This window comes from Macrosteles quadrilineatus, unplaced genomic scaffold (genome assembly GCF_028750875.1).
Source record: "Macrosteles quadrilineatus isolate MER2022 unplaced genomic scaffold, UCM_ALF_1.0 Scaffold_5__1_contigs__length_97177068, whole genome shotgun sequence".
Taxonomy (NCBI): Eukaryota; Metazoa; Arthropoda; class Insecta; order Hemiptera; family Cicadellidae; genus Macrosteles; species Macrosteles quadrilineatus.
This window is the reverse complement of record NW_026542598.1, coordinates 78274047-78301765: the sequence shown is the minus strand read 5'-3', so window position 1 is coordinate 78301765 and position 27719 is coordinate 78274047. Positions and strand designations below refer to the sequence as shown.

Genomic DNA, 27719 nt, shown 5'->3' with positions numbered 1-27719 from the left:
TTAATCCTTGTTTTCTATATATATATAAAAAAAAATAATATCTCCGCATTTAATTTCTACCTACATACAGTATTTATTTTATTTATAGGTACTATAGGTTGCTTAAAAAAATAGAAAATTGTATCAGTGTGTGAAATTCAGATTAAAAATGTTAACCATTTAACATATAAAGAGTTTTAAGAGTTTAAAAGCGAGAGTGGAATGTTCCACAAGCACCGAGTGATTGGATATAATACGACTCGTGAAGGTGGTATCACCTTAAATCCAAAGGTCACTGGTTCAATCCAAGCAAGATCGTTACTAGAACCAGATGTCATTTGTCATTGGGCTGCCTAACGTGCTAGAACGATATGCCACCAACAAAAAAGATTGATGTTAGATAGTAACACGACCAGGGTTTGGATTAATTCTATACACAAACGTAAAAAAGACTAGCGTTGGAACGCAAATTGTAAAATAAAAACCCAAAAAATTCAATTCACAAGCCAGTACAATATCGAAGATTTGTGAATGCGTAAAATAAAATACAGTGAATTGACCAATATAAAACAACTGCGTAAAAATGCAAACAAGAAAGGCGATTGAGTTTGCGGAAAACGATATCATAACCGAACAAACATTGGCTATAGCTGTCCTGATCTATTTGTTAGCTCAGACTCAAATTGTCCTCCCTACAATATATCCAATAACATTCTTTTTACGACAGTTCTTTGAACAAAAATATAGATAGGCCTGCATTTTTGGTGCCTTTTCGAAAGAATATCATATGTATTTCTATTACATATTTATGACAGGTTTGTAAAATTGATGTTTAAAAATATCCATTATGGAATAGGATAGAAATATGCTATTCTATTTAGTTTCAATTTAGTAAATTTTGATGGCTTGTAAGACAAGTAGTCTCATAATAAGGAACAGCGTTTTACCAATAGTGTTGCATTTCCAACTGCTTTCCTAAAGAATTTTACCTTTACCAATAGACAATAGTATGATGCTAATGGCGTTCTCATATAATATAATTTTTATGACGATTTAATAAAGATTACTCTAGTGTTTACAAAAGAAAGAAAAAGCGATAGGCCTATTCTTGGTTTTATTCTGTAATAGATAATTATTCTAAATCATTTAGGAATTGGATAACTGATCTAGTTTCATTATCTCCCTCCCCATTTTGCCTATCGAGGAGAGATGACAAATAGTTGACTTGTCTGTAAGTCACGTCTTGGGTCCATTCATCTCTATGAAGAATCTCTCTTTTTCACATCTTAGTGACTTTCTCGTTAAACATTTTATGTTATTGGAGTTAGATTTTCAAAGAAATGTATTGTTTACTCTACTTATTCATTAAGCCTACATTGCAATAATCATTTTCTTATTTACATACAGTACTGGTATATTTTAATTAATAAACGAATTGTGTTGTCGAGGAAACAAAAGAAACGCTCCCTTCCTCGTACAACTATTATCAGGAATGAAACTAAAACAAGATGTTATAAATCTTTTACCGTAGTATATTTTGCTAGCTCCTATTCTATACATAATTAAACTGCTTATCTTCCTATGTACAGTTAATGAATGCTTGTTATGATCTAGAGGTGCAAAAAATAAATTTTGAGTGATATATGTTGTAGAATACATAGTCCTTAGTTAGTTTAGGTGTATTGGATGTTTTGCTTTTTAAAACGATTATTTGGTTATCATAAACATAACAAAACTCCTTCTTCAGTCGAAGTATAATAGCGTTGTTTTGCTAACATCCAAATTTATTTCCAGGGATAATAGGGCGTGGCAAACAGATCTGACGGTTTTAAAATAAAAACAACTACAACAATATTTAATACGATTTCATCCTATCCGAAAAATTATATCTTTATGTCATATGTGCGAACAGATTGGTTGGCTGTGAATAGTATCGCTGTGTTATCATATCATGTGTCATTAAATACGTTTAAAGGTCTACATTTAATTGATGTGAACCGACTGAGATACGATGATTGTTATGAAAATTCAGAACATTAAATCAAATTTGATTGCTCATTGAAATTAAATTAAGCAGTTTTTAGTTCAAATAGAACATTTAAAGTCCTGCATAGCGTGCACAGTTAGTTCTTTATCTGAATGCACCTTGTGTAGGATACTCAAATGAAACAAAATTTGTAGAATTAAAGCCACCATACGAAATGGTTACTGTCATAGGTAAGACTCACCATTTTGTATATATATATTTTATGCTTTTCGAATAATACTATTGCATTAGGGTTTTTAATTGTTTTGATTTTACATCAAAGAAACGTTCAGTGACTTTAATATATCCAATGGTAGCAAGGTAATTCATTAAAAACATTCGGTTAGTCAAGTCAAACCTAGAAACAAACTTAGTTCAGAACGCTTTAAAGTGTTTGGACTACCAGACTCAAAAATCTTGTGATTTGAAACAAATTGCATTGAACGGTAAGTTACACATGGTTTCAGTTATCTTAGAAATGTCTAGTTTAATACAAACACATTCTTTTATATTTGTATGGTTAGTTTTAGAAATATATGTACATATGTATTACGGGGAAATCATATAATCATGCATTCAATCATTACCAATTTTTAGAGATTGGAACGCCAGCTAGGTGCGTAATTAACTAGTGAGTGTAGATGGTGTGAGATGATCTGTTGTTACTGACTAAGTTCAGCTGTTTCATCAATCAGGAGCATTTATTTAATGATCAGGAACAGCTGGGCCGGTGACCATTTTATTGTTAGGTGAGCATTATATTTACTTAATTGCGTGTCCCCTATTATGTAACAGTCTAGTACAGTCTAGTAATCCTACATTCTATAGGTTTACTAGTCTAAAATACACCGGTCAAAATATAAGGTTAATTTTCATACTTTCATATCTCTCTACATGACGCTCCTTACAACTATAGTTGTTTCCAAACTTTCTATTTATTGCATTGTTATTTATTTTTGTTAATATAGTCTATCCTGTTGTTATTGTTATATCTTGTTCTTGTACAGAGTTTATTATATTGTTATTTTTCTGAATGTTTTATCTGTTTTCTTGAAGTTTGTTCTGCCTCTTTACTGAAATTTCACTCGGCTACTGCATTGCATCATTGTATTGTTCCTATACTAGTTTTGTTTTTTGAATCTCTCGTTTTGTCAACTTGCTCAGATAGTTTGTTATTTATAGTTGTTACTTATAGTTTGTTATTTATAGTTGTTATTTATCTTTTTATGTCTTGTTATGGAAGTTTTGTTTTCCAGTTTTTTCACTACTTTTGTACTGACCTGTGATTTTTTTTTCTGCTTCTGTATGTAAGATTATTGTATTTTTCATGTAAAAATGGTGCATCCGTTAACAAACAAATAAATAAATAAATAAATAAATATAGGTAAAGTACTAAATACGACGCTGTAAGACGTTTTTAGACTGTTTTCCTTCTTTGGAGTTAAGTATTCACATAAAAACAAACTAACCTAACCATCTCGTGTAGACAAAATTAAATAAAATAAACATATTTATTTCTTAAATTACATACATCCACTACAGCATTTAACATACGCATAATACTGGCAGGACTATTAATTTTATTTAGTATCACATAATTGATGAATGGTAACTGTATTTATTAAACAATCAGACATTTAAATAACAGTATTCATTATAATTTACTTTGTCCCACCTTAGTCGTCTACAACAAGCTTTTGCCTTATGGGAAAAGAAGTCAGCAGTGACGAAAGTAGAATTTCTCACACTCAAAGTACTCCTGTCTTAGTTGCAGTTGCATACTGTCTACTCCATTGCTCCGTCACCGTGTTGGCTGAAGATCATGGTGGGGCATGGTGGTGGATGGGAGGTCGCAAGCCCGTCCCTGGAAAGTGGAAAATGAAATGGATCAACCCTTGCGGACTCAAACATAAATACATGTACCAGTCCATCTGGTATGAGGACAGTTATAGGCCGACCGGGGAGCAGTGGAGAACAATGCTTCAAGTCACTCAAATGTGGTTAGGAAAAGCTAAACAAAGCTTTGAAGAGTTTAGAGAGAGATATGTAAGTATCTTCTTGGTTTATCCCTTAATGTACGGTGTTTACTAAAAGATATAGTATATATTTCTAAATAAAAAAAAAATAATTGCTGTATTGTATTTACAGTTAAGGCTAACTCTGTATTCTACTTTTTCATGTACAGTAATCCATGTTTTGGAAGCTTATAACAAAGCAGGCCCTCTCTATGTACGGGGATCTTGTCAGCTGAAACCTTTATGTATGGCAGTTTATATTCGTATAAAGTTTGCATTTTTCCATGCAGATCATTATACACATAACTCTTTTAAACAAAAATCTGTAGATCAGTTTTAACAAAGGGCTTTGCAAATACATTTAATTCGGCTATCTATTTGTTGAGAGTTGCTTTCTGCACTAGTTGAAAATAGTTGAATGCCCCACCGTAGCACACTACACGGGTTAAGAATTTCATTAGGAACGGTGCTATTGTCTTCCTAAAGAACCGCTGATAAATAAAGGTTCTCACAAGTTTAAAAGGTGGTTTACAATAAATCAGAAATATTGTACCGACAATTTGAAAATATTTTTGGTTAATTTAAGTTTGAAGTTTATAGTATTTGTTTTGAATCCTACCTTAAACATAAAAATCCGTAATGTGCAGGTACAAGAGACCTTTCAAGTCAATTTCTTCCAACATAATCGCGAATGGGCGAACCACGACTACGAATGGCTTCCAAAATTACCCAAGAAACTTGGAGAGAAAACTCCAAAGGAACACCTCAAAACTCTATATGTAAGGCCAGCAAATTAAAATTTTACTAAGAGATAAACATTTTGTAACCATACCATAAGGTTTTTGGACATTTCAATTTTCGTTTAACTTGGATGTTTCATGCATAACTCATGATTGTTCCACTCTTTCAGGTTTAGTATGGTAAAGAGGTACGCAAATTTCACAAATATGTCATAAAAAATCAAGAGTAGGGAATAATTAAATTAACTTTTCCTACAGTTTACCTGGCAAAGCGGGTTTCCTTGCACAGATTATAGTACAAAAAGCCCTACTTTGGCACACCGATTTAACTTTGGTACACACCAATATTCCAACCAAACAACATAAAACAGCGTGCTTTTATTATACATCTGTGTTTGTTTAAAAATAAGTTGGCAGCTTAAATATATTACAACTACGATCAGCTGGTGCAGCTTTTCCCATTTTGTTCAACGTTGGGATTTAACCTAACCTAAAACCGTGTTGTACAGTGTTTAAAATACTGATATAGTAACTGTAGGAAAAATGTGTAACGCGAGTGCAAAGTGACTTTGCTGCACTCGACGAACTTTCCACACTCGCCTGCGGCTCGTGCGAAAATATTTCTCTCATGTGTAGCAAAGTGCCACTTCGCACACTAGATGCACAAATAACTATTGACTTTCCGAATATTAATATTTTGTTGAGTATTATAAAAAAAAACCATGTTACAGCTTGACCGATGGGCGGGGCAGTGTACATATTGGTTACAAATAGTCGATGTTGCTTTAGAACAAGTTCTGTGGGACTGGCATCTAGAGGCAGACCAAGGCAATCCTAAATACAAAGAAGCGTTTGAGGATATATGGTACACAAATAATCTAGTAAGTACTATTCATTTATCTATTTTTATAACTTTCGAGACATTTAGAACAACAAAGACAATGGGGTAATATAAAGTAGCTCAAGGGACATAACCAAGCGTAATTAAAGATTTGTCGGGAAGAAGAACTGGGATTTACTTAAATTAAGTCGTATCATACTGAACGTGACTAAAGATTGGGGTTTCAGCTAACGATGCTAACTAACAGTTAAAACCAAATGTATTTTACTTTTATTTCATTAAATTGCCACCATACGAATGTGGGTATTTTAAGCTAAGTATGAACGGAGATGAGTGTAGGATGAGTGGCGCGATCTTGTAGTCTTGCTAGTGACTAAGGCCGAATTATTCCTTAGACACAGCTGTTAATTTTGAGCCCATACAGTCAATGGCAAATAAGGAATCTACAGTTTATACCACATTTTTCCATTGTAATTAACGAATTTGTCTAATTATCAGTATAGTACTGAGGTTAGTTGTAGGATTAAAATTAAACGTGAAAACAAAAAGTTTTCGTCCGTCAAGTTGCAGCCGCTCTCACCAAGGTATCGTACAAAATTACGAAAGAAACCTTACATTTACAAAACACGAATTGTTTTTTTTTCTCGATAGATCAAAACTCTAAACCTTTCAAATTTGACCCACCAATTATTAAGTGTACTGCTGTATTGGATTTCAGGTATTGTGTGATGTCTGGAACTATGTGAGATACCTCGGTCTGCAGCCAATGCCCGACGTGGGTAGAGAAGTCATGCCTAACGAGTTCCGTGACATTCAAGACGAGACAACCAGAAATATCAGGGACTGGATAATATTTAGGTGCTACATGAACATCCTTGAATATATGTATGACGTTTTGAACTACTGGTTAGACTTTGGTTATATAGGTCCTTGGTTCTCTTCACTCCATACAGAACACTGGAAAACATTCAAGAAAAAATCGTAAGAATTTATAATTAATTGCAAGAAGTTAACGTTACTTTTATCAAATTTCATTGTTTGTTTTCTTATTTCCAAATATGTTTGGTAAAAGCTATCTCAATCATTACATTGGTTTTCATTTATATTTATTTATTTACTTATTCCTACGGCAAATGCCATTAAACAATACATATCAAAACAAGATGGTTTGCAAAACAAATACAAGGGCAAATACACATGGCACAATATACATACAAAAGACTAGAATAGGTTTCAGATTGCATTGAATGATCGGACTCATTACAAAATAATACATCCATGAACAAGCAGAATAAATAGTTACAGACTAACATTACAAGAGACATCATACCATAAACCAGATTAATGTTTAATCAAGACACAAATTCAACAAATATGAATTACATTAACTAGTAAAATTTAAATTAAAAACCAAGCAGTTTACTTATTCACCATAACAATAACATAGGAATTTTCATTTTACAGATTTTTGAATTTTCTCCGTAACCATAAGGCACGTAATAAGGCTTCAATATACTTAATTATTTGTTTTTTAAGCTCTACAAAATGGTTTAGAAAGAAATTGCTAAATTTTAAGTTTTTTTTTGGTAAAAAATGGGAAAACCAATTTTTCCCCAATAAAGCCCCTGTTTCCATCCGATCATGCTGGTTCGCGAATTCGTTCGAATAAACGTAGGTTTACACGTTTGTACCAAATTTCACCAAAATCGGATGATTTTTGCTAGAGTTATCGCACTAACGGACACACACACACACACACACATATATATATATATTATTATTGATATGAATTTGAATGGATGTTGTTTTTGGTCTCTAGGGACCTCAAAATGAAAAAGCAAATCGGTCCCGGGTCCAGGTCTTACCATCAGTACTGCGGCAATAGCTTGTTTCCTATAGGGGAAATTCGCTAAAAGAAGAGTACTGTAAAATTTAGCGATATACTAGGATTGTATGATAACAACTGCCCCAGTGTTGATTTGAGAGTAATTCTTACATATACCTAAAAGCGGCAACAAAAAAACAAAACAAAAATAATTTTCTTTAAAAAGGTTGCTTGTTATATTATTCTTCAGTATATTGTACTTTTCTTTGTGTGAAAATAGAACAGCTGATCGACCAGGCTCTAGAGTTGACGTTCAATACAGAGCAACAAACCTTGAGAAAGACTATCAATCATGAACCAAGCTGTGACGTCATCCTACATTTGTAACAAACTTTCAGTATCTCTTTTATTTTATCAAAGGCTTTGGACGTTCATCAACTTGGTTGTTTTTGTGCTGAGTTCTATATATATGGACTGCACTGATTTTTCAACATAGGGTTATTTTAGGTGTATTGGACATTTTGCTTTTTAATTTGATTGTTTACTCATCAAAACCATAACTGAAAACTCTTTGGTTTTACCATAGACAAATGATAAAATATAGACTGTCAGCTGTGCTGAGGTTGCCATGGTTTTGGCGACCACAGCTGGGAGCGCAGTGTATTACCATAGTATGTTTTATCTATGGTATTACGTAGCACGTATGCCATAACTGCATGGCGCACCCAGAGGTGTGGTTTTACTTAAAATATTCCTAAGGTTAAAGCGTTATTTTTATCAAGATTCAAATTGATTTCCTAAGGCAATTTACAAATAGTTATTTGTGCAACTAGTGAGAAAAGTGAGCAATTGACTCACTCGAGAGAAATCCTTACTCACGAGCCGTAGGCGAGTGAGGAATGGTTTCTCGAGTGAGGCAATTGTACTTTGAACTCGAGTTGCACATTATACTTTTCCTACAGTTACCATAAAACCATAATTTGTTACATAATTTGTGAAGAAACATAACCTATTTTTACACAGAAGTGAACTTTTAATATAACATTTAATGTGAAGTGACAAATACAACAGTACAACAGCTGACCAGCTGATTTACAGCCAGTGCTGCCAACGCATTTCGCACGCATACGACGTTGCCTGCATGTTACGCGCTTACTATTTCGTGCCTTCACGTTGCAAATCTGGAGTGAGACAAAGTAATTAGAGTGAGACAATGTTAACATTGTCTCACTGGTGAGCGAATTGGCCACTTTGCTTTCTCAAATCAGTGAGCGAACATGTACATTGTTAGGTAACTGTAAGAAAAATAAATTGTGTGTTTGTAAAATTTCTGTGGATGGTTTTTGTCAGTTTAGAAAGCTAGGAAGTTTCTATATTTTTTTTTTTAGTTTCTTGGAGATATATTTCTAAAAAGTCATGTTGTGAAGGATATGAGTGTAAAAACCCCTAAGAGCCCCGAAGGGGTATCCTGCCCCTCACGTAAGAGTAAAAATTTAAAATACTTTTAGTAGTGGTGAACTAGCAAAGAGTCCTCACTTTAGGCACATTTTCCCCATAAGAATAACATGGGGATCATTTTTTAGCCACCAAATCCAAAAATCCTGATCTTCGCCTGTACACCCCAATATAAATGTTCAATACCATTGTATAACTTCATTACTATTTCAAATCCACATGCATTCACAAGTATATTCTCAAAATCATCAACTTGACAGTGCGAGGTTTGCACGTGCTCCCAGCTCACGGCGCGCTCCCTTGGACATCCTTAGTGGAAATCCATGAATTCTGACTACTTGGGAACCCAAGCCATTTGACATACAATAAATCACCCTTCCTTCTAATTACCTTTTCTATTAAATACATGTCTTTATATTTGGTCTTTAACAACTCCTCTGTATAGAAGCCTCCTCTGATTATATTGCCATTTTCATCTTTCAAGATATAAGTCACAGGCTTTGTATTCTTAACTTCTGCTATTGTAAATAGCTCACCTGTCCAATTTGGGGTATAACCTTTACTAAAAACATGTTTATACTTGGAAATTCTCACGCTATCACCCACCTTATATCTTGGCTTCTTAACTTGCACTACTTTAGAAGTCAACCTCTCATGCACATATTTACTATTCTTAATATTCACTTGGTTAGGCTTCATTCCTATAGATCTATGCACCTTATTATTATATTTTCGAATTAACTTTGGAAGTAAATCCAACCATTTATAACTCCCCTGAGCACTAAATTCCCTATATAACCAATTCTTTAAAGTTCTCTGAAACCTCTCCACAATTGCAGCCTTAGTTGTAGAAAATGTGTGATAGTGATTAATATTTAAGTTTTTCATTAGTTTGCTAAAATATTGATTAAAAAATTCTTTTCCATTGTCAGATTGAATGTTTTTAACCCCCTTTGGTAGAATGGTTTTAATGGCTTCTGTAACCACCAACCCTGTCTTATTCTTTAGCGGAGCAGCATAAGCTTTTTTAGAAAATGTATCTATTAAAGTTAAAATATATTTATTGCCAGAATTTTCTCTAGCATAGTTTTGCATATCAATTAAATCTATTTGTAAGGTTTCGTTTATACCTAATACTTTAAAAGATCTTCTAATGAAATTCTTTCTTGCAGGCTTATGAAGTTCGTATGCAATTTCATTCATTTTTTATAACATCACTCTTTCCTTGTACTGTAAATATATTACCATTAGCCCCAATCAATAGATTATCTTCCATTCTTTTAAATACATAGTTTTCTGGTATATAAGGTCTATTATCTATATACTTAAATCCACTCAAAGATGTAGGGTCGGCAACTAATAAATCAGGATTGTATTCCATCAAATTAAATTTTCTTCCTGCATATACAAATTTTGATCCATCATAATACATAGCTTGTGACATTAAACAAATATCATCTAAATATTCCCCCTTTGGCAGATTCCTTATAAATTGTTTTTTGGCATCCCAACATTTTTCTTTTTTATCAAAAGTTATAGTCTGTTCTTTTGTAACACAGTCAGTGTCATCAACGGCGGGTTTTACACGTACTAACCTTTTATTATTAAAATCCCAATAGCCTGCTTCCATTTTTGGAACTTGTGAAACATTCACAGCATCTTTACTATCTGTACCTTCCATCAAATTGCTAAGTTTCTGTTTCTTAGCATTCCAAACACCATTCTCAGATTCTAAAAATTCATAATTATTATCGTCTTGTACAAATTTACCATCTTCTTTTCGTATTAAAGTCTGTTGTAAAGTGGGCACATCATTTAAACTTTCACCCTTTTCCACATTAGTAATTTTCCGTTTCTTAGCATTCCAAACACCATTCTCTGATTCTAAAAATTCATAATTATTATTGTCTTGTACAAATGTACCACCGTCTTTACGTATTAAAGTCTGTTGTAAAGTGGGCACATCATCTAAACTTTCACCTTTTTTCACATTAGTAATTTTCTGTTTTTTAGCATTCCAATTTTTATTCTTAGATTCTAAAAACTCATATTTAGTTTTACCTTGTAAAAAGACATCACCTTTTCTAGTTAATGTCTGTCCCAAAGTTGATACATCATCTACAATCTCCCCATCTTTAACATTACCAATTTTACGGTTTAAACCATTCCAACTATCGTCTTGTAAATTTAAAGTAGGTTCATGACTAGCCCTGGGTTCTGCAGGCTTATTATATGGATTATATAAACGATAAAATTTATCTATAAACATATTTTTATTTAATAAATAATACCACTTTCTCTCAATTCCTCAATAATGGAATCTATTTCATTATCCACTCCTGAGTTACCGGCTTGGCGACTTAGCCAAAGAAGTCTTAACCTATCTACAAGCTCATTAGGATCATCCCAATAAATATAGTCTATTTTATTACCAGTCACTTGTCTCAAACCTTCACCAACAGATTTAAATAGAGGTTTAATTATATTAAGATATTTAGTATGTCTATTACTTGAAATTGGTGCACCATCTTTGTAACTCTTTAAATGCCCATTTGTAGCTTCCAAAATTTCTTTATAATTTTGCAAATCAGCCGGAGTATAATCCTCAGGTTCTTTTAAAGTTAACAACTGCCACAAGCCTTTTGTCCCCTTGTAAGTTTTATTTGCAACTGTAACATCATCATTGGCAATATCAACTTCCTTATTTCCAATAAAAAATTTATTTGCTTCTCGTCTAATACCATATGTAGTGTCTGTCATACTACTTTTACTGAGGTAATTTCCTAAATAGTCTGATGCTAAAAGACCAAAATCTAATTTCTGTGGGGTGGATTGTTGTAATCTTGGTATCATTGATATTCTAGATGGAGTCATTGGGAGTATCTCCATTCGAGGCCTCTCTGTTTTGGCGATTTTTTTTAATTCTTGTAATGGCTCTATTAAAGGTTGGAATGTTTGGAACCTCTCTTCAGCCTCTAGAAACTTGCCACGTTTTAAAGCTCTATATTTCTCTCGTATTTGATTTGCAGAGTCAACCAATTCTTGTTGAATGTTTTTCATCTTTTATTTAAATTTTATTTATCTCATTTGACAAAGGATTGTACTCAAACACTTTATCATGTATTATCAAACAATATGCAGATGTATTTGCTGGTACATTTTCTGCAGTTTCAATCTCTAATTTAATATCAACAATTCCTTCCTTCACTGTTTCGTTCTGTCTAGAACAATCTATTACAATTAGTGGATATTTCTTCATAAACTCAGCCCTACTAATCATAGGATCTGGGATAGTATTGTAGTAAGTCTCTCTAAACCTCATAAACATCTCATAAGCTTTAGAGACATCTCCATTTGCAAAATCGAGATTTAAATCACTATAAGGATAATATTCAGAGTTTAGAAATACTTTGAGATTTTTTAACTTACAGTGATCAAATTCATCAGTTCTTTTTCGTGCACTATTATCCCTTGCTGTTTGAAAACCAAATATAATATACCTAGGCTTCTCCAAACTTGAAGATGTCTTTACTGACCATGTATGTCTTGTAGTATTGGGATATGATGGAAGTTCATGCAACTCTAAACTTCTAAATGCAATTTGCAAATTTTTATTTTGCAATAACATCTTTTGTAATTGTAACTTCTCCCCATCTGATGGTGTCACATGTGGCATCACCCATTGAATTGAGTTAAGTGTAATTTTGGGAATCATATCAGCAGTGCCACTGGCTGGAGCACTAGCAGTTGTTAATATACAATTCAAATCATTTTTGGATCTTTTCAACACCAATTCTTGTTTGACATTTACTAATACCTTATTAAAATCCTCAAATACACCCATTAACAGCTCTAATGGCAAACATGTACTAAACTTACCACCTTTATGGAAATCTTTTAAATTTGTGTCAGAATCAAATGCCACATTTGACAATTTAGTAGTTTTATTGTAAGAGCTCAATATTTTCATAAGACTAGAAATTCCTGGGTTTCTTACAATGTCTATTTCTTTACCTGCAACTTCGTATCTAATTTCATCAAATAAGAACGCAAATGCATTATTTATAAAATGACCTTTATCATGATTTTCAATTTCTCCCTTAATATACAGATAACTCCTACATGGGAGAGTTAGCAAATCTTGATTATTAATACATATTCGAATTTCATCAGAATTATTTATTGCCAAAGTGTTGTGGGGAACATAGGAGTGATTTGTAATTTTAACCACACTATCGTCGAATTGGGATTTCCCTGTAACATCTAGAAAATCTTCCATTTTTATTAATAGAAATTTTTAACTTTAGTCCTATTGACTTTAGGAACCTAGCATTTTGTACACTTATAGATAGCTGCCCACTCTTATAAATTCTCATATCTTTTTTATATGACAAGTAATTGTAGTTTCTTCTCCGTTAAAGTCAATTGCCTTGTCGTGCTGATCGGCAAATGTAATACTGACAACATCTAAACTTCTCTTATTTACAGGAAAATATATAATATTTCTTGGAACTTCAATAATTTTGTAGCCAGGAGGAGCTTCTGGATAAAAGCTATGTATGGTGTGTGATTTGTTGCCATTTAAATAGGACCCGTTTGCAATATTACATTTTACTCTAATCACATTTACATTATTAATGTTTATTTTATTTGTAGATTCAAACTGAACACCAGGAGTAGAAACACCTTTAAATCCCAATAAAACAGACCCTAAACATGGTTTTGTAAAATCAAACACGTGGCTAGAAAGTAGTGTAGCTTTCATAGTTTTATTATTAGCTGTAAGGAAAAAGTCTGGGATTTGCTTTTGAATTTCCTTTGCAAGCTCAACCACCTCATATGTTCCTTCAGAAATTTCTATTGTAACTGGAGCATTGTGATCATAATAGAAAACATCATCACCTTCTCCAATGGTTAATTTGTTGCCTTTAAGTTGATTTAATTTTGGAATAAGCCCTTTGAATAAAAGTTTGGATTTAGTATTAATTAATGCTTCTCCATTTTTATCTACTATAACTTTAAGTTTACCATTTAATAACTGGTTTAAATCATCGACAGAGATCTCTCCTTTTGGTAATGTCATTTTCTCTACTTTGTAATATGTTAAAGTATTTAGAGGTTTTTTAACATTAAATATAGAATTATAACTTTGAAAATCTACTAATCCAATTACATAATCATCATTTAATTCTATGGGAGGAAAGAACACTGACTTTAGCTCTGACTCTGTACCCGAAAATGTTATAGTAAATGAATCCATTTTTATAAACAAAAATTTTTTATGAATGATAAACATAAAATTCCACAAATAGAACTATTTAAATCTTGTATTTGATCAGTTGTATAGAATATTTTATGTCCCTCAAAATATTTAATTACTTCTTTTGGAGGTTGGATTCCAAATGGGTCAAAATAAATTACAATATCTTTATTTTTACGATATGCTGTCCAATGTGTGCCAGATGAACTATCTAAATTAACTATTCCGCACTCTTTTACTCTTGGTGTTAGATTTTTTAGCTCGCTTTTTAGGTACACTCCCCTGAAGTGAGGCACGTCTTTTGCGGCCTCTAACAGCTGGTAGTTGTCCATCTTTTTTATTAAATTTTAGTCCCATTCCCATTTTTGCTTTAGCCTTCATCAAATTTGTCACTGCATAAGCAGCGGCTTTTTCAGCAAGACTTGCGTCCTTGGCCGTTACTCTAGTCCAAGCTAAGTCTGCTAATCTCATGTCTGCTTTGTTCCGAGCAGCAGTATCAGGATTATTCATGTAGAATATGTCATGCTCTTTACAATAAGAGTCTAGTTTATTTTTTGGAGGTACATTTTTAGCTAAATTCTCACGTACATTCGTCCCAGGTCCACAGTATTGATATGATGGTATGTGAAGTGGAAATGGAAGGTTATTTATAAGAGTATTCAATAACCCTCGACCCCTGTAAGGCTTTAGGAATAAACCTTTGCCCTTTTTACATGTTTTCTTATTATCATTTTTTACCATTTTTATTATATAAAAAATGTCTTTTATTCAACAAAAACATAAATTTAAAATATCACATACTAAGGAGTATATACCAAAGAAGTTGGGTCTATTTCCTACCAATGTTCGATGTGTTATTTGTGGTCCAAGTGGAAGTGGGAAGACGGTTGTAATTTACAATTTAATTGTAAGAAAGGAAGGATTAAAATTTACAAACTTATATTTAATATCTAAATCTTTAGAACAAGAAAAATATAAAAAAATAATTGAAATATTTAGTTTGTGTGATGAAGTGAAATTACACACGTTTACTGACTGTGAAATCACACCAAATGATGTAAAATCACAGTCAGTTGTTGTATTTGATGACATAAATAGTCAAAATATTACACTATTTTTCTCAATGGGTCGACATAAAAATATTAACTGTTTTTACTTGTGTCAATCTTACAGCAAAGTACACAAACATTTACGTGATAATGTAAATTTCCTAATATTATTCAAACAAGATGATTTAAATTTAAAACATGTATATAACAATCATGTTGGTAATGACTTTTCATTTAACCAATTTAGAAATCTCTGCCACCAATGTTGGGATAAAACTAAATATGGCTTTTTTGTAATAGACAAAGAAAGGTCAAAGAATAATGGCAAATATAGATTTATGTTTGATCAATTTTATAATGACCAAGAGCAAGGGTGTTGATGCCATCTTCTAGAATAAACCTCTTGTCATCGTCAAAGGATAGTACTTTCTTGTTCATGGTCAAGGTTTGAAGATGATGATTTGTAGATTTAATTCTTGTCACATTCTCATAGTAGTCTTGACCAGTTGCAAGACAGTTCAAATAATGTTGATGTCTAAGGAGATGTTTAACTGTAGCACCATCAGCTCCTTTAGCTTTTTTGACCTCTAAAGCTTGCTTGTCTTCTTCATATAACCATTTTAGAGGAATGTAAGAGTATAACTTTGGTCTTAAACCACAATATTCATACATAATATGACCATCCAATTCGTCTTTAAACTTCCCAGTGACTTTTTTATTTTTATCAGAGTATAAGAAATGGTCTTTACTATATCCAGAGGTATCAAAATAGTGCAAGTCACATTCTATTTCCTTGTAAAAGTCCTCTGTAACTATAGCATACATTAAAGAATCTGTATCTGTCATTAGAAATCTGTTATTCTTAAATTTTGACATATAGTTATAGTGGAAATCATACATTATTACTTTACTAAAATCCAAAATGGTCATTCCCAAATATATTGGTTTATTAAACTTTACAACTAATTTATTTAAATGTATAGCATGTAAATTGTTATCAAACTTTTTGCTACAATCAAACCTTGGATTAGTGACATATTTTGTTAATAGTGACTCATCCTTGAGATATATATCACGAAACTTTCGTTGATTCATAATTGTCCGACCAAAGAGACTATTATTTAACAATTTGTAAAAGTCTTTTTCGAAATCATTTTTAGCCCATTTTCTTTTTTCAATATTAAAATTAATATAGGGTGCAAGCCATTTTGATTGTCTAAATTTTAAAATTCTGTGGTATTTTGCAACAATCAAACCCAATTCCTCATATTTTTGTAATGCTTTGTAATGTAAAATATATTTAGTTTTGTCATGTAAATTAGGTATTAATTTGCCATTCATTTTCTCTGGTGCTAATGGATAGTCATTATGTAAATCATGTAAGCTTTTATCATATTTTAAATCAACTTCTAAAATGTATCCAAACTCATCATTTTGATTATTTTTGTAGTCTATCTCATTCGACCAACAAAATCCATCCATAGGTAGCGGCTCGCACATCGCTGTTGAGTATAGCGAGTTACAATCTAAATATATTAAATAGACACTCTCTTGATTGGGATCATAGTGTTCACCCATATATCTATTATTTGCTTTAGCGTAACGTGTAGAAATCATACTGACTCCTCCTCGAATCGCACTTTCTATGAACAAATGCATGTCAATATCTTTGAATAATTGTAATTTTATTCCTGTCATTCTAAGACAGGCCTCCCATGTAAGTCCAGGAAGTGAATACATATGTACAGGGTCAAGTTTGTAATCTTTTAAACACAGGTCTCTAAATGTCTCAAACACATCAGCCAGTAGCAATACATCTGTTTTAAGATATAAATCATGATATTCTTGTAAATTATTTATATTAAAATGGGTCCATACATTTTTAGCATGTTCATATTCATTGGGAGAGATATGTTCTTTAGTTATAGAACTGTAAAATGTTTCAATTGGGGGTAGAGACTCTGCGAACTTATCTGGTCCCGTCATATATTCATAGGGATATACACCTTTACGTTGTAGTAGTGGATTTTGTATGAATCTAAATGTGTTCAAATTGGAAGCCAATTTATATAATGGAAGGGACAGAAAGTTGTATGAATCTAAAAATACTAAATCATCAACAGAGAATGATATATATTTTTCCATATCTTTAGCTATACAATTTAATTTACGTTTTTTAAACTTTCCCAAATGTTGCATTATTATGTGACCATCATAATTTTTCAAGTTATGGAAGAATACTGGTATTTTCTTTGTTACTTTATAATTTAAATTACAATCATTGTGGGCAGCTCCACGGTATTGGCCAGAGGAATGGCAATGATCTCTCACCCTATCAAAATATAGGGGCTTTTCACAAATATGACAATGTGTTGAGTTTTGGAAAGATACCTCTTGCTCAGGGGTCATTTGAAGAGGAATATATATTGCCATTTGATTTTTAATATAATCATAAGTCTGAAATAATCTTTCAAAAAACACATCCATAACATTTGTGCCACTGTACAACTCTTCAGAAATAATTTTTGAATCTTTTACTACGACAAATGCAAATCCCGATGGAATATGTATATTAGAGTTTATAAAGCATTCAAAATCTGCATAAATTACATATGGGGCTTTAAGTTGATATTTATAATTTTTAAATTGTAATGTATCTTGTTTCGACATTTCCACTCGTTGAGCACCAAAGTTTTTACAATATGTTGTGTGACGTTCTAATATATCATTAGTGTAAAAATGTTGTAAACACAACTTACAAAAATACTTCTTATGGTCATATTTTGTATACTGTAGCATTAACCTATTAAAATCACGAATTAAACAGTAATGTGATTTACGACCTTGTTGTAATAATAATAAATCTACGTGAGTATTACTATTTAATTTGGTTGTTCTTAATGGATATATACATTTCTCATCTTCAACCCCAAATACATTAACACTTATATTATTTTGTCTTTCAAATTTATCTATATCGGATATTTTCACAGGATACTTCATGTTTGTCATATTCAACTGACCTTCGTATGGTACATATTTCGATACTCGTTCAGCATTTTTAGCATTCCTTGGATATAAAGCTGCTAATATCGACCAAAGGAAGCATTTATTATCAGAATTTTTTATATTTAAAACTGCATGTTTCGATTGAATAGTTTTTGGTGTGGGGATATATGACTTTGGAGTTAAGGGCTTATACTTGTAAACGTGCAACTGCCAATACTTAGTATGGTCATATATCCATCCACTACCTTGGGCTTGGTATTTGTGTATGGAAGCATCAATCTTTAAAAGTGCATTTTCAATTTGGTGTATTAAACCTCTTTTCTCAATAGTTAAGGTAGTAAGGCTTCTAAAATCTGCAATACATTCTTTTTCATTAACTAATTGCCCATTTTGATCCATTGAATATTTTATAAATTTAATTCTCCTTACTAAAGTCCATTTTATTGGAAGAGGACAAGACTGAAGAGTATTTTTAAGTTCAGCTTTAATCGATTCACCAACAAATTTTATCATTGTGTATGGGCAATTGTTGCAAGAACTTACGTGTCTCCTAAAATGTCCAACAACATTTTTTTTACAAAAATTACAAGTCTTGTGATTTTGTAATAAATGCGATATTAGAGCCATGTTATTATCACAGATTAAATTACAAACTTTGCACAGTTTCACCATCATTTGGTGTTTCAACTTGTAGTGCCGAATCAAGTTACTTTTGGTGGAGAACGACACGGAGCACTGTTGACATGACGGTTTCATGTTTAAGAATGAGGTCTCGGGCTGATGCCACCTCTATATATAGACTTTTGGAAAATTTAAAAATTTTAATCCAGAAATTGTGAAATTTTCAAAATTTTTTACTAGAATTTAAGATATTTTAAACAATATTTAACATAAAATTAGAAATTTTAGAAATGTTAATTCATAAAATTTAATTTTAGAAATTTTAATTTGGAAAAACTAATTTTAGAAGTTTTAATTTAGAAAAATTAATTTTAGAAGTTTTAACTTATAACATTTTATTTTAGAAATTTTAATTTAGAAAATTGTATTATGAAATTTTAATTTATAAAATTTAATTTTAGAAGTTTTGATTTATAAAACCTAATTTTACAAATTTTAATTTATAAAATTTAATTTTAGAAATTTCAATTTTGAACATTTAATTTTACAAATTTTTATTAATAAAATTTAATTTTCAAAATTTTAATTTAGAAAATTTTATTTTGAATTATTAATTTACAAAATTTATTATACAAATTTTAATTTATAAAATTTAATTTGACAAATTTTAATTTATAAAATTTAATTTGACAAATTTTAATTTATAAAATTTAATTTGACAAATTTTAATTTATAAAATTTAATTGTAAAAATTTTAATTTATAAAATTTAATTGTAAAAATTTTAATTTATAGAATTTAATTGTAAAATTTTTAATTTATAAAATTTAATTATACGAATTTTAATTTATAAAATTTAATTTTGGAAAATTAATTTTGAAAATATAATTTTGAAAATGTAATTTTAAAAATCTAATTGTAAAAATTTTAATTTATAAAATTTAATTGTAAAAATTTTAATTTATAAAATTTAATTTTGGAAAATTAATTTTGAAAATATAATTTTGAAAATGTAATTTTAAAAATCTAATTTTGAAAAATTAAATTTAGAAAATTAAATTTTATAAATTAAAAATTTTACAATTAAATTTTATAAATTAAGAATTTTATAAATTTTATGATTTAAAATAAAATATTAAAAATTGTAATACAAATTAAACTATTGTTTACATGCTAAACTTACCAAGAGATGGTCATGGTGGGTGGGCCGCGCGACGATGACTGAAGAAAGGAACCACTCAACTCGCTCCTTTTATACTTATACACAGCGTCTAATTTGTAAAATTGGCTAGATCTGGGTTTATACGGCCAGATCTGGACTTTGCCATATCTGGCCTGATATAGCCAGATCTGGGTATATAGGGTCAGATCTGGAATTATATATGGCCAGATCTGGGTATATAGGGCCAGATCTGGAATTATATATGGCCAGATCTGGGTATATAGGGCCAGATCTGGAATTATATATGGCCAGATCTGGGTATATAGGGCCAGATCTGGAATTATATGGCCAGATCTGGGTATGTAGGGCCAGATCTGGAATTATATGGCCAGATCTGGGTTTATAAAGCCAGATCTGGGTATATAGGGCCAGATCTGGAATTATATATGGCCAGATCCGGCTTGATATAACCAGATCTGGGTATATAGGGCCAGATCTGAGATTATATATGGGTAGATCGGGGTTTATAGGCCAGATCTGAGATTATATATGGACAGATCTGGCTTGATATAACCAGATCTGGGTTTATAGGGCCAGATTTGGAATTATATATGGACAGATCTGGCTTGATATAAGCAGATATGGGTTTATAGGGCCAGATCTGGAATTGTATATGGATAGATCTGGCTTGATAATAACCAGATCTGGGTTTATAGGGCCATCTGGAATCATATATGGACAGATCTGGCTTGATATAAGCAGATATGGGTTTATAGGGCCAGATCTGGAATTGTATATGGATAGATCTGGCTTGATAATAACCAGATCTGGGTTTATAGGGCCATCTAGAATCATATATGGACAGATCTGGCTTGATATAACCAGATCTGGGTTTATAGGGCCAGATATGGGTTTATATAATCAAATCTGAAACTTAAATGGGTAGGCATTATTTTTGATATATCTCTTATTATTTTAAAGATATAAGCGATTTTTTATATTTCTAGATACATATACCCAATTTTTGCACCACATGAGCTGCCAATGGGGAAGAGAAGCATGAGCCGGGAGCGCGTCCGAGTTCACGTACAAACCCCACTCGATTTTGAGAATATACATGTGAATGGATGTGGATTTCAAATAGTAATGAAGTTGTACAATGGTATTGAACATTTATATAGGGGTGTATAGGCAAAGATCAGGATTTTTGAAAAAGTGGCTAAAAAATGATCCCCATGTTATTCTTATGGGGAAAATGTGCCTAAAGTGAGGACTCTTTGCTAGTTCACCACTACTACTTTTATAACATTTTAATATTTAAAATAATTAAGATGTTTAATTTTGTTAAAGTAATGTAAGTAAGTAGGCTTTTACTTCATCTCAGTAAAGTGGCTGGAATAAATTGACTCAAAGCGCTTATGAAAGTTACTTAAATAGGTTCATGTAATATTGTTATGTGCTTTTATGCCTTTCATCAGTGACAGGTAATGTTTCGTAGCTCTTAGGCACGTGTAGTTTGGTCTTTTATGTTTCCAATTTAGTTATTTGATTTACAGATGATATAAATTAAGATCAGAGCATTTTACTCTATTTAAAACACTGTCAGTAGAGTCATGACCGATGATTTATGTTCTAAAAGTACTTAAAGAGTATGAACGATATAAATAAAAAAAATAAAGCTATTTTCAATGTTGACCTTAGATATTAATTTCTACTTCCCTGCTGTTGGCTCAAAATAGTAAATTATTTATTATACTGTCTATATTTTTTTCCTGCTAATCAAATAATATAAGCCAATCTGAATAATATAGGTAATATAAACAACTGTTTCGAAATTTGTTTATTCAATATTAGACCGAGGTAGAGAAAATCAGAACAGTGAACAGTAATAAAATATTGACAGTATATTACATGTATGAATTTCGAGATTGATTCTTAGTAGTTTGATGATTAATTTCACAATTATTATTTGGCTACATGTAGAAATGGTAGTTTTGAAGAGGCAATTCCCACAACAGCGATCGCAGTGATATCATGCAGGCCTCCGATATCATCTTAATGCCTATGCATTATGCCTGCCTGCCTTGAATATACACTGGGTCATATATTTAAGTTTGAAACTAATTTGAGAAAATCAAAGTAACTTAATGTTTCTAAAGAACAGTGGCATGTTTTTAACTATTTTTAATAATAACCACTATAGTAATAACTAAACAATATACCAATAAACATATAAGCTTGTTTTATATTCTTATATGAATATACAATCTATAGTTATATCAATAGACAAACATTTGTTTAAAACATTTTTCTTAGCATGTGTACATTGCAGGGAAAATCTACGGAAATTTTTAGAAGGATATTTTCCTGTAGGTGTGTTGAATCCCTTTATAAATTAAAATACGCAAAAAAATAAGCACAAACGAAATTCCAATCACATTTATCTTATTTACAGTGTGGGGTTAAAATAGAGAAGTTTGTACATTACATATTTTTTGCGATTTTTCGAGTACTTGACGACCTCTAGTTGGAATAAATGTGGACTAGGTATTTTGTGAGACATGGTTTAACTAAGTCAAATTATTCTTTAACAAAATCCTTGGCTTCACCAAAATATTTGATGTGAAATCTGCTTAGGGGTAGGCTTGAAATATTTTAATATAAGAAGATTGACGTTAGATAGTAACACGACCGGGGTTTGGATTAACTATGCAAAAACGTAAAAAAACACTAGCGTTTGAACACAAATTTTAAAATAAAAACCTCGAAAAATTCAATTCGCAAGCCAATATTGGAGATTTTTGAATGCGTAAAATAAAATACAGTGAATTGACCAATATAAAACAATTGCGTAAAAATGCAAACAAGAAAGGCGATTGAGTTTGCGGAAAACGATATCATAACCGAACAAACATTGGCTATAGCTGACCTGATCTCTTTGTTAGCTCAGACTCAAATTGTCCTCCCACCAAAATATCCCATCACATTCTTTTTACGACAGTTCTTTGAACAAAAATATAGATAGACCTGCATTTTTGTTGCCTTATCGAAAGATTATTATATGTATTTCTATTAAATATTTATGACAGGTTTGTAAAATTGATGTTTCAAAAATATCCATTGTGAAATATAATTGAAATATGTGATTCTATTTAGTTTCAATTTTGTGAATTTTGATGGCTTAAGACACGTAGTCTCATAATAAGGACCAGTGTTTTATCAATAGTGTTGCATTTCCAACTGCTTTCCTGAAGAATTTTGCCTGTACCAATAGACAATAGTATGATGTAAATATCGTTCTCATATAATGTAATTTTTATGAAGATTTACTAAAGATTACTCTAGTATTTACAAAAGAAAGGAAAAGGGATATTCTTAGTTTTATTCTGTAATAGATAATTATTCTAAATCATTGAGATATTGGATAACTGATCTAGTTTCATTATCTCCCTCGCCGTTTTGTCAAACGAAGAGAGATGACAAATAGTTGACTTGTCTGTAAGTCACGTCTTGGGTCCATTCATCTCTATGAAGAATCTCTCTTTTTCACATCTTAGTGACTCTCCCGGTAAACATTTTATGTTATTGGAGTTAGATTTTCAAAGAAATGTATTGTTTACTCTACTTATTCATTAAGCCTACATTGCAATAATCATTTTCTTATTTACATACAGTACTGGTATCTTTTAATTAATAAACGAATTGTGTTGTCGAGGAAACAAAAGAAACGCTCCCTTCCTCGTACAACTATTATCAGGAATGAAACTAAAACAAAATGTTATAAATCTTTTACAGTGGTATATTTTGCTAGCTCCTATTCTATACATAATTGAACTGCTTATCTTCCTATGTACAGTTAATGAATGCTTGTTATGATCTAGGGGTGCAAAAAATAAATTTGGAGTGATATATGTTGTACAATACATACGGTAGTCCTTAGTTAGTTTAGGTGTATTGGATGTTTTGCTTTTTAAAACGACTATTTGGTTATCATAAACAAAACAAAAAACTCATTGTTCACTCGAAGTATAATAGCGTTGTTTTGGTAACATCCAAATTTATTTCCAGGGACAATCGGGCGTGGCAAAAAGATCTGACGGTTTTAAAATGTAAACAACTACAACAATATTTAATACGATTTCATCCTATCCGAAAAATTATATCTTCATGTCATATATACAAACAGATCCTTATTAGTGATGAAAAAAATTCAAATTTTTATTACACATTTTTTACATAAGTTATTATACATACACAGCAAAAAAGGGAAACATTTGTAATTTATTTACTTTTAGATTTATATAATGTTGTAAACAATTGTGTTTGCTAAACGTATGTTAAATAAAATAAGGTTTTTACATCCAATCTAAAAGAAAACATTTGTTCAATATTTACGCTCAGCCTCACAGCCATCAACGTACAACGAATGACATGAAGGTTCTGTGAATCTGTCAATAGATATAACATCTGGAACCTATTTCTCCACTTTATAAAGCGTTCTCAATATCAATTCTGTTCAATATCACTTTATTTCTACATCTCCAGTTGAGCATGGACCCTTCTACAGTAGGTTCCTGTAGGTTGTAAATTATCTTTTTTATATTATTCATACAAGAGTAAATGGTAGCTGACCTTTATTGGCTGAAAGATATTTCCTAATAATACTTGGAAACTGCTTACAATAATATTTACAGTGATTTCTTTGATAAATAAATCAAACATAATTCAAACGTTACCCATCCAAATGTTTAGTTACACCATATACTAACAAACACAAGCAGACTTTTCACTCCAATGTAATATTTGAAGCTCGTTTTTGTGTCTAGTTCATGTTGGCGACACTGATCACTAGTGTTGACAACATCTTTCTATTTATTTTAGGGTTAAATTCATGATAAAAAGAACCTGATAAAAAGAAAAAAAGTTGTAAACAAAACACGACCTATACAGTAGACTGGACGATACTAACAGTTAAATTCTTGTTAGTATCGTCTTCAGCCTTTAGTGGGACCTTGAGCTGATGCATAAGGATGAGAAATCTTCCAAGGGTGTATGTTTTATCTATGGCTAAACCGATTTGTTGTTTCACATATTTTACCTTTTCAATAATAACATAAGAAAGGAAAATGTAACAGAATTGTGGACGAGCTTTGAATTTACGTTTCAGATTTGATGCAACAAAGTATTACATAGAGGGTTATACAATCGAGAGTGTTATCGTTTGAATGAAGGTGATATTACAATGTTCTGTTGAATATTTGTGTTACAATAATAAAATGTGGTAAATATTTAAATTATCTTAAAAGGGGGGTCCTAGAGAGTGCCTGCTGGCAGCAAATATTAAACACGTAGAAACGCACACCTGGCTCATATTAATGAAAGTTCTACCAAGAAGATAATTAAATTAATATTACTTTGGCATTGTAAACTTTAATTTTAGTTTGAAAATTACGGCCGGTAACCAAAGTCTATCTTAGTGTGTGGACAATCTACAAACAAGCTCAAACAATTACAACTTTGTTTTGGAATCTGGCTTCTACAACGGAGATGAATTACAGTCCTAATTATAACCACGCCACTAAGACTGTTGTTCTTCATCAATTAAATTATACTGAGTAGCTTGGACAAGTACTCTGGATTATTATAACTGCTACTGATATAAGAAGCTGTAGTTCCGATGTTTCATCTTTATCAGTGTAAATATTTTTAATAATAAGGACGTTTTGTAAAAGGTTACTGTCTTTATTGTGTATGCAATATTTTTATCCAAAAAACTGGTATTGCAGTTCACTGTCATAGAAATATATTTTTATTAATAATAGAGTTTGATTATGGTTTGAGTGCCATTAAATATTGACACCCTTTTCTTGCTTTGGCAATAGTTAAAATCAGGCGAAAATGATGATTTTTTTATACAAGTCCATCAGTTTTGAGACAATTTTAACATAAATGATCGTAGCCCTTGGAATGTATTAAGGATACTGTTGTGAGCTCTTTTTCTAAATAGTTATGATATTCACCGTAAAAAATGTGACTTATATTTGTAAATTTTAAAATTTACCATGTTATTTACAATCTAGTTATGTAACATTTATCATGATGCTTTTACAATAAACAAAACCATTCTGAGGCCACGCAGGCCTTTCTAAGTATTTTACTGTCCTACTGAACAAAACTAAGTTAAGTTGTCGAAGTTAGTTTTTGAACATCTATTTTAGCTTCTGGCGATTAAAAAAATAAAAAATAAAAACGCATTTGTGCAAGATAAAATATTTTATTCCTAGTGTAATGCAAATAAAACATATATTTTCATGAATTTAACATCTTAGTGTCTAACATTCTTGTTATACTTAGTCACGATAACCGAAATGTAAAAATTGTCAATCTGAAATGTTTGTAAAGTGATAATTCTGCAATGTAGCTTTAGATACGACTAGATGGAAACCAGGAACGTGAAATTTATGGAGTTTTGCGGCGTGTTCTACATCCTGTACGACGATGAATGTGGAAACTCGACGGGATATCATGCGCTTTTTTATTTCTCTAAAACCTGCAATAAAACTTTGTCTCTTCGTATAGCCAACAACACTTTGTCTATGCTGCAACTGTTTACTTAACGTTAGTTTTTTTATGTTTTTTTAAAGTTACTTTCCTAAAAAGACTAGTAAAACTCTATAGGTATATTAACTGTATTTTGAACAAATATATCATAAAAAAAAATTTAATGCATTTGGGTTCATTGAATACTAAAAAATTACAATTAATTAAATTAAACTTGCACACAATGTAGAAATTTTTTGTGGTTAGTATCATTCTTCTTGTGTAAACATAAGTTTTAAGAGCATCATTCGATATAACTATTCTAATACTAACTAGTGATAGTGTTAGTTTATTTCTGTAATATCAACACTTTATTAACTAGTTTTACTGTATTTTTAACTGCTCATGAAACTCCAGTACTGTATTTTACACATCAGGCAATTAATTCCGTTGTAGCCGATGTTGTCACCATTAAAACATTAATTTTCCAAAACGAGGTGTACTCCAGCAAAATGTAAAGCTACACGTATTTTAAAAAGACTCATACACGAATCCTAAACATAAATATGTAAACTTCAAGAAAAATACGAAAATCTACACACACATTAATGTAAAGTAGATCCTGTACAAGTACATTTGTTACTACAAGATATACACGGTCACACGTTTGTAGGAGGCAAGGACAAAGACTTTCATTCATCTCGTGTAATCCTGAATCCTTGCTGCATCGTTTGTCAAACTCATCTGTAATTTTTCTCTCGGCTTTTCCAGTTCCAGCCGAAGCTATAAAGTCATTGTGTTGTCAGAAAACACAAAACACTTCTGAATGTTCTTGGTATTTTTTGAAATGCTTAAAACAACCAAAAACATAATATTGATGATTACTAAGGACGATTGGTAAAGTGTAATGATAATGACTTACGGTGACGTAATAGAAGTTGGTGAAGACAATAAAAATTTTGCATTTACAACGAAATAGAACGAAAATACAGCATAATAGGACCAAGTCGTAACAAAAATGAAGTCGTGATAAGATAAAGTTATAACAAATAATGACTGCGCAATAGGACCAAGCAAAAACGGGTATAGAGGGGTGACAGAACTGAAGCACAAATAGTGATGGTCTGATAGAGTGATAACTAATAACGATTGCAAGATAGGACTGAGCTAAAACGTATATAGAGCGCTGGCAGGATGA

The 27719-nt window shown here is 31.4% G+C and overlaps 1 protein-coding gene across 1 annotated transcript; it reads left to right on the top strand.

The window, feature by feature from the left end:
- The first annotated feature begins 2112 nt into the window (after positions 1–2112).
- On the top strand, positions 2113–6586 carry LOC128995709 (uncharacterized). Its single transcript, XM_054420727.1, has 5 exons — positions 2113–2196; positions 3774–4051; positions 4668–4799; positions 5492–5641; positions 6320–6586. Exons 1-5 carry the CDS (start codon positions 2181–2183, stop codon positions 6584–6586), a joined length of 843 nt encoding a protein of 280 aa, XP_054276702.1. The 5' UTR covers positions 2113–2180.
- The last annotated feature ends 21133 nt before the right edge of the window (positions 6587–27719 follow it).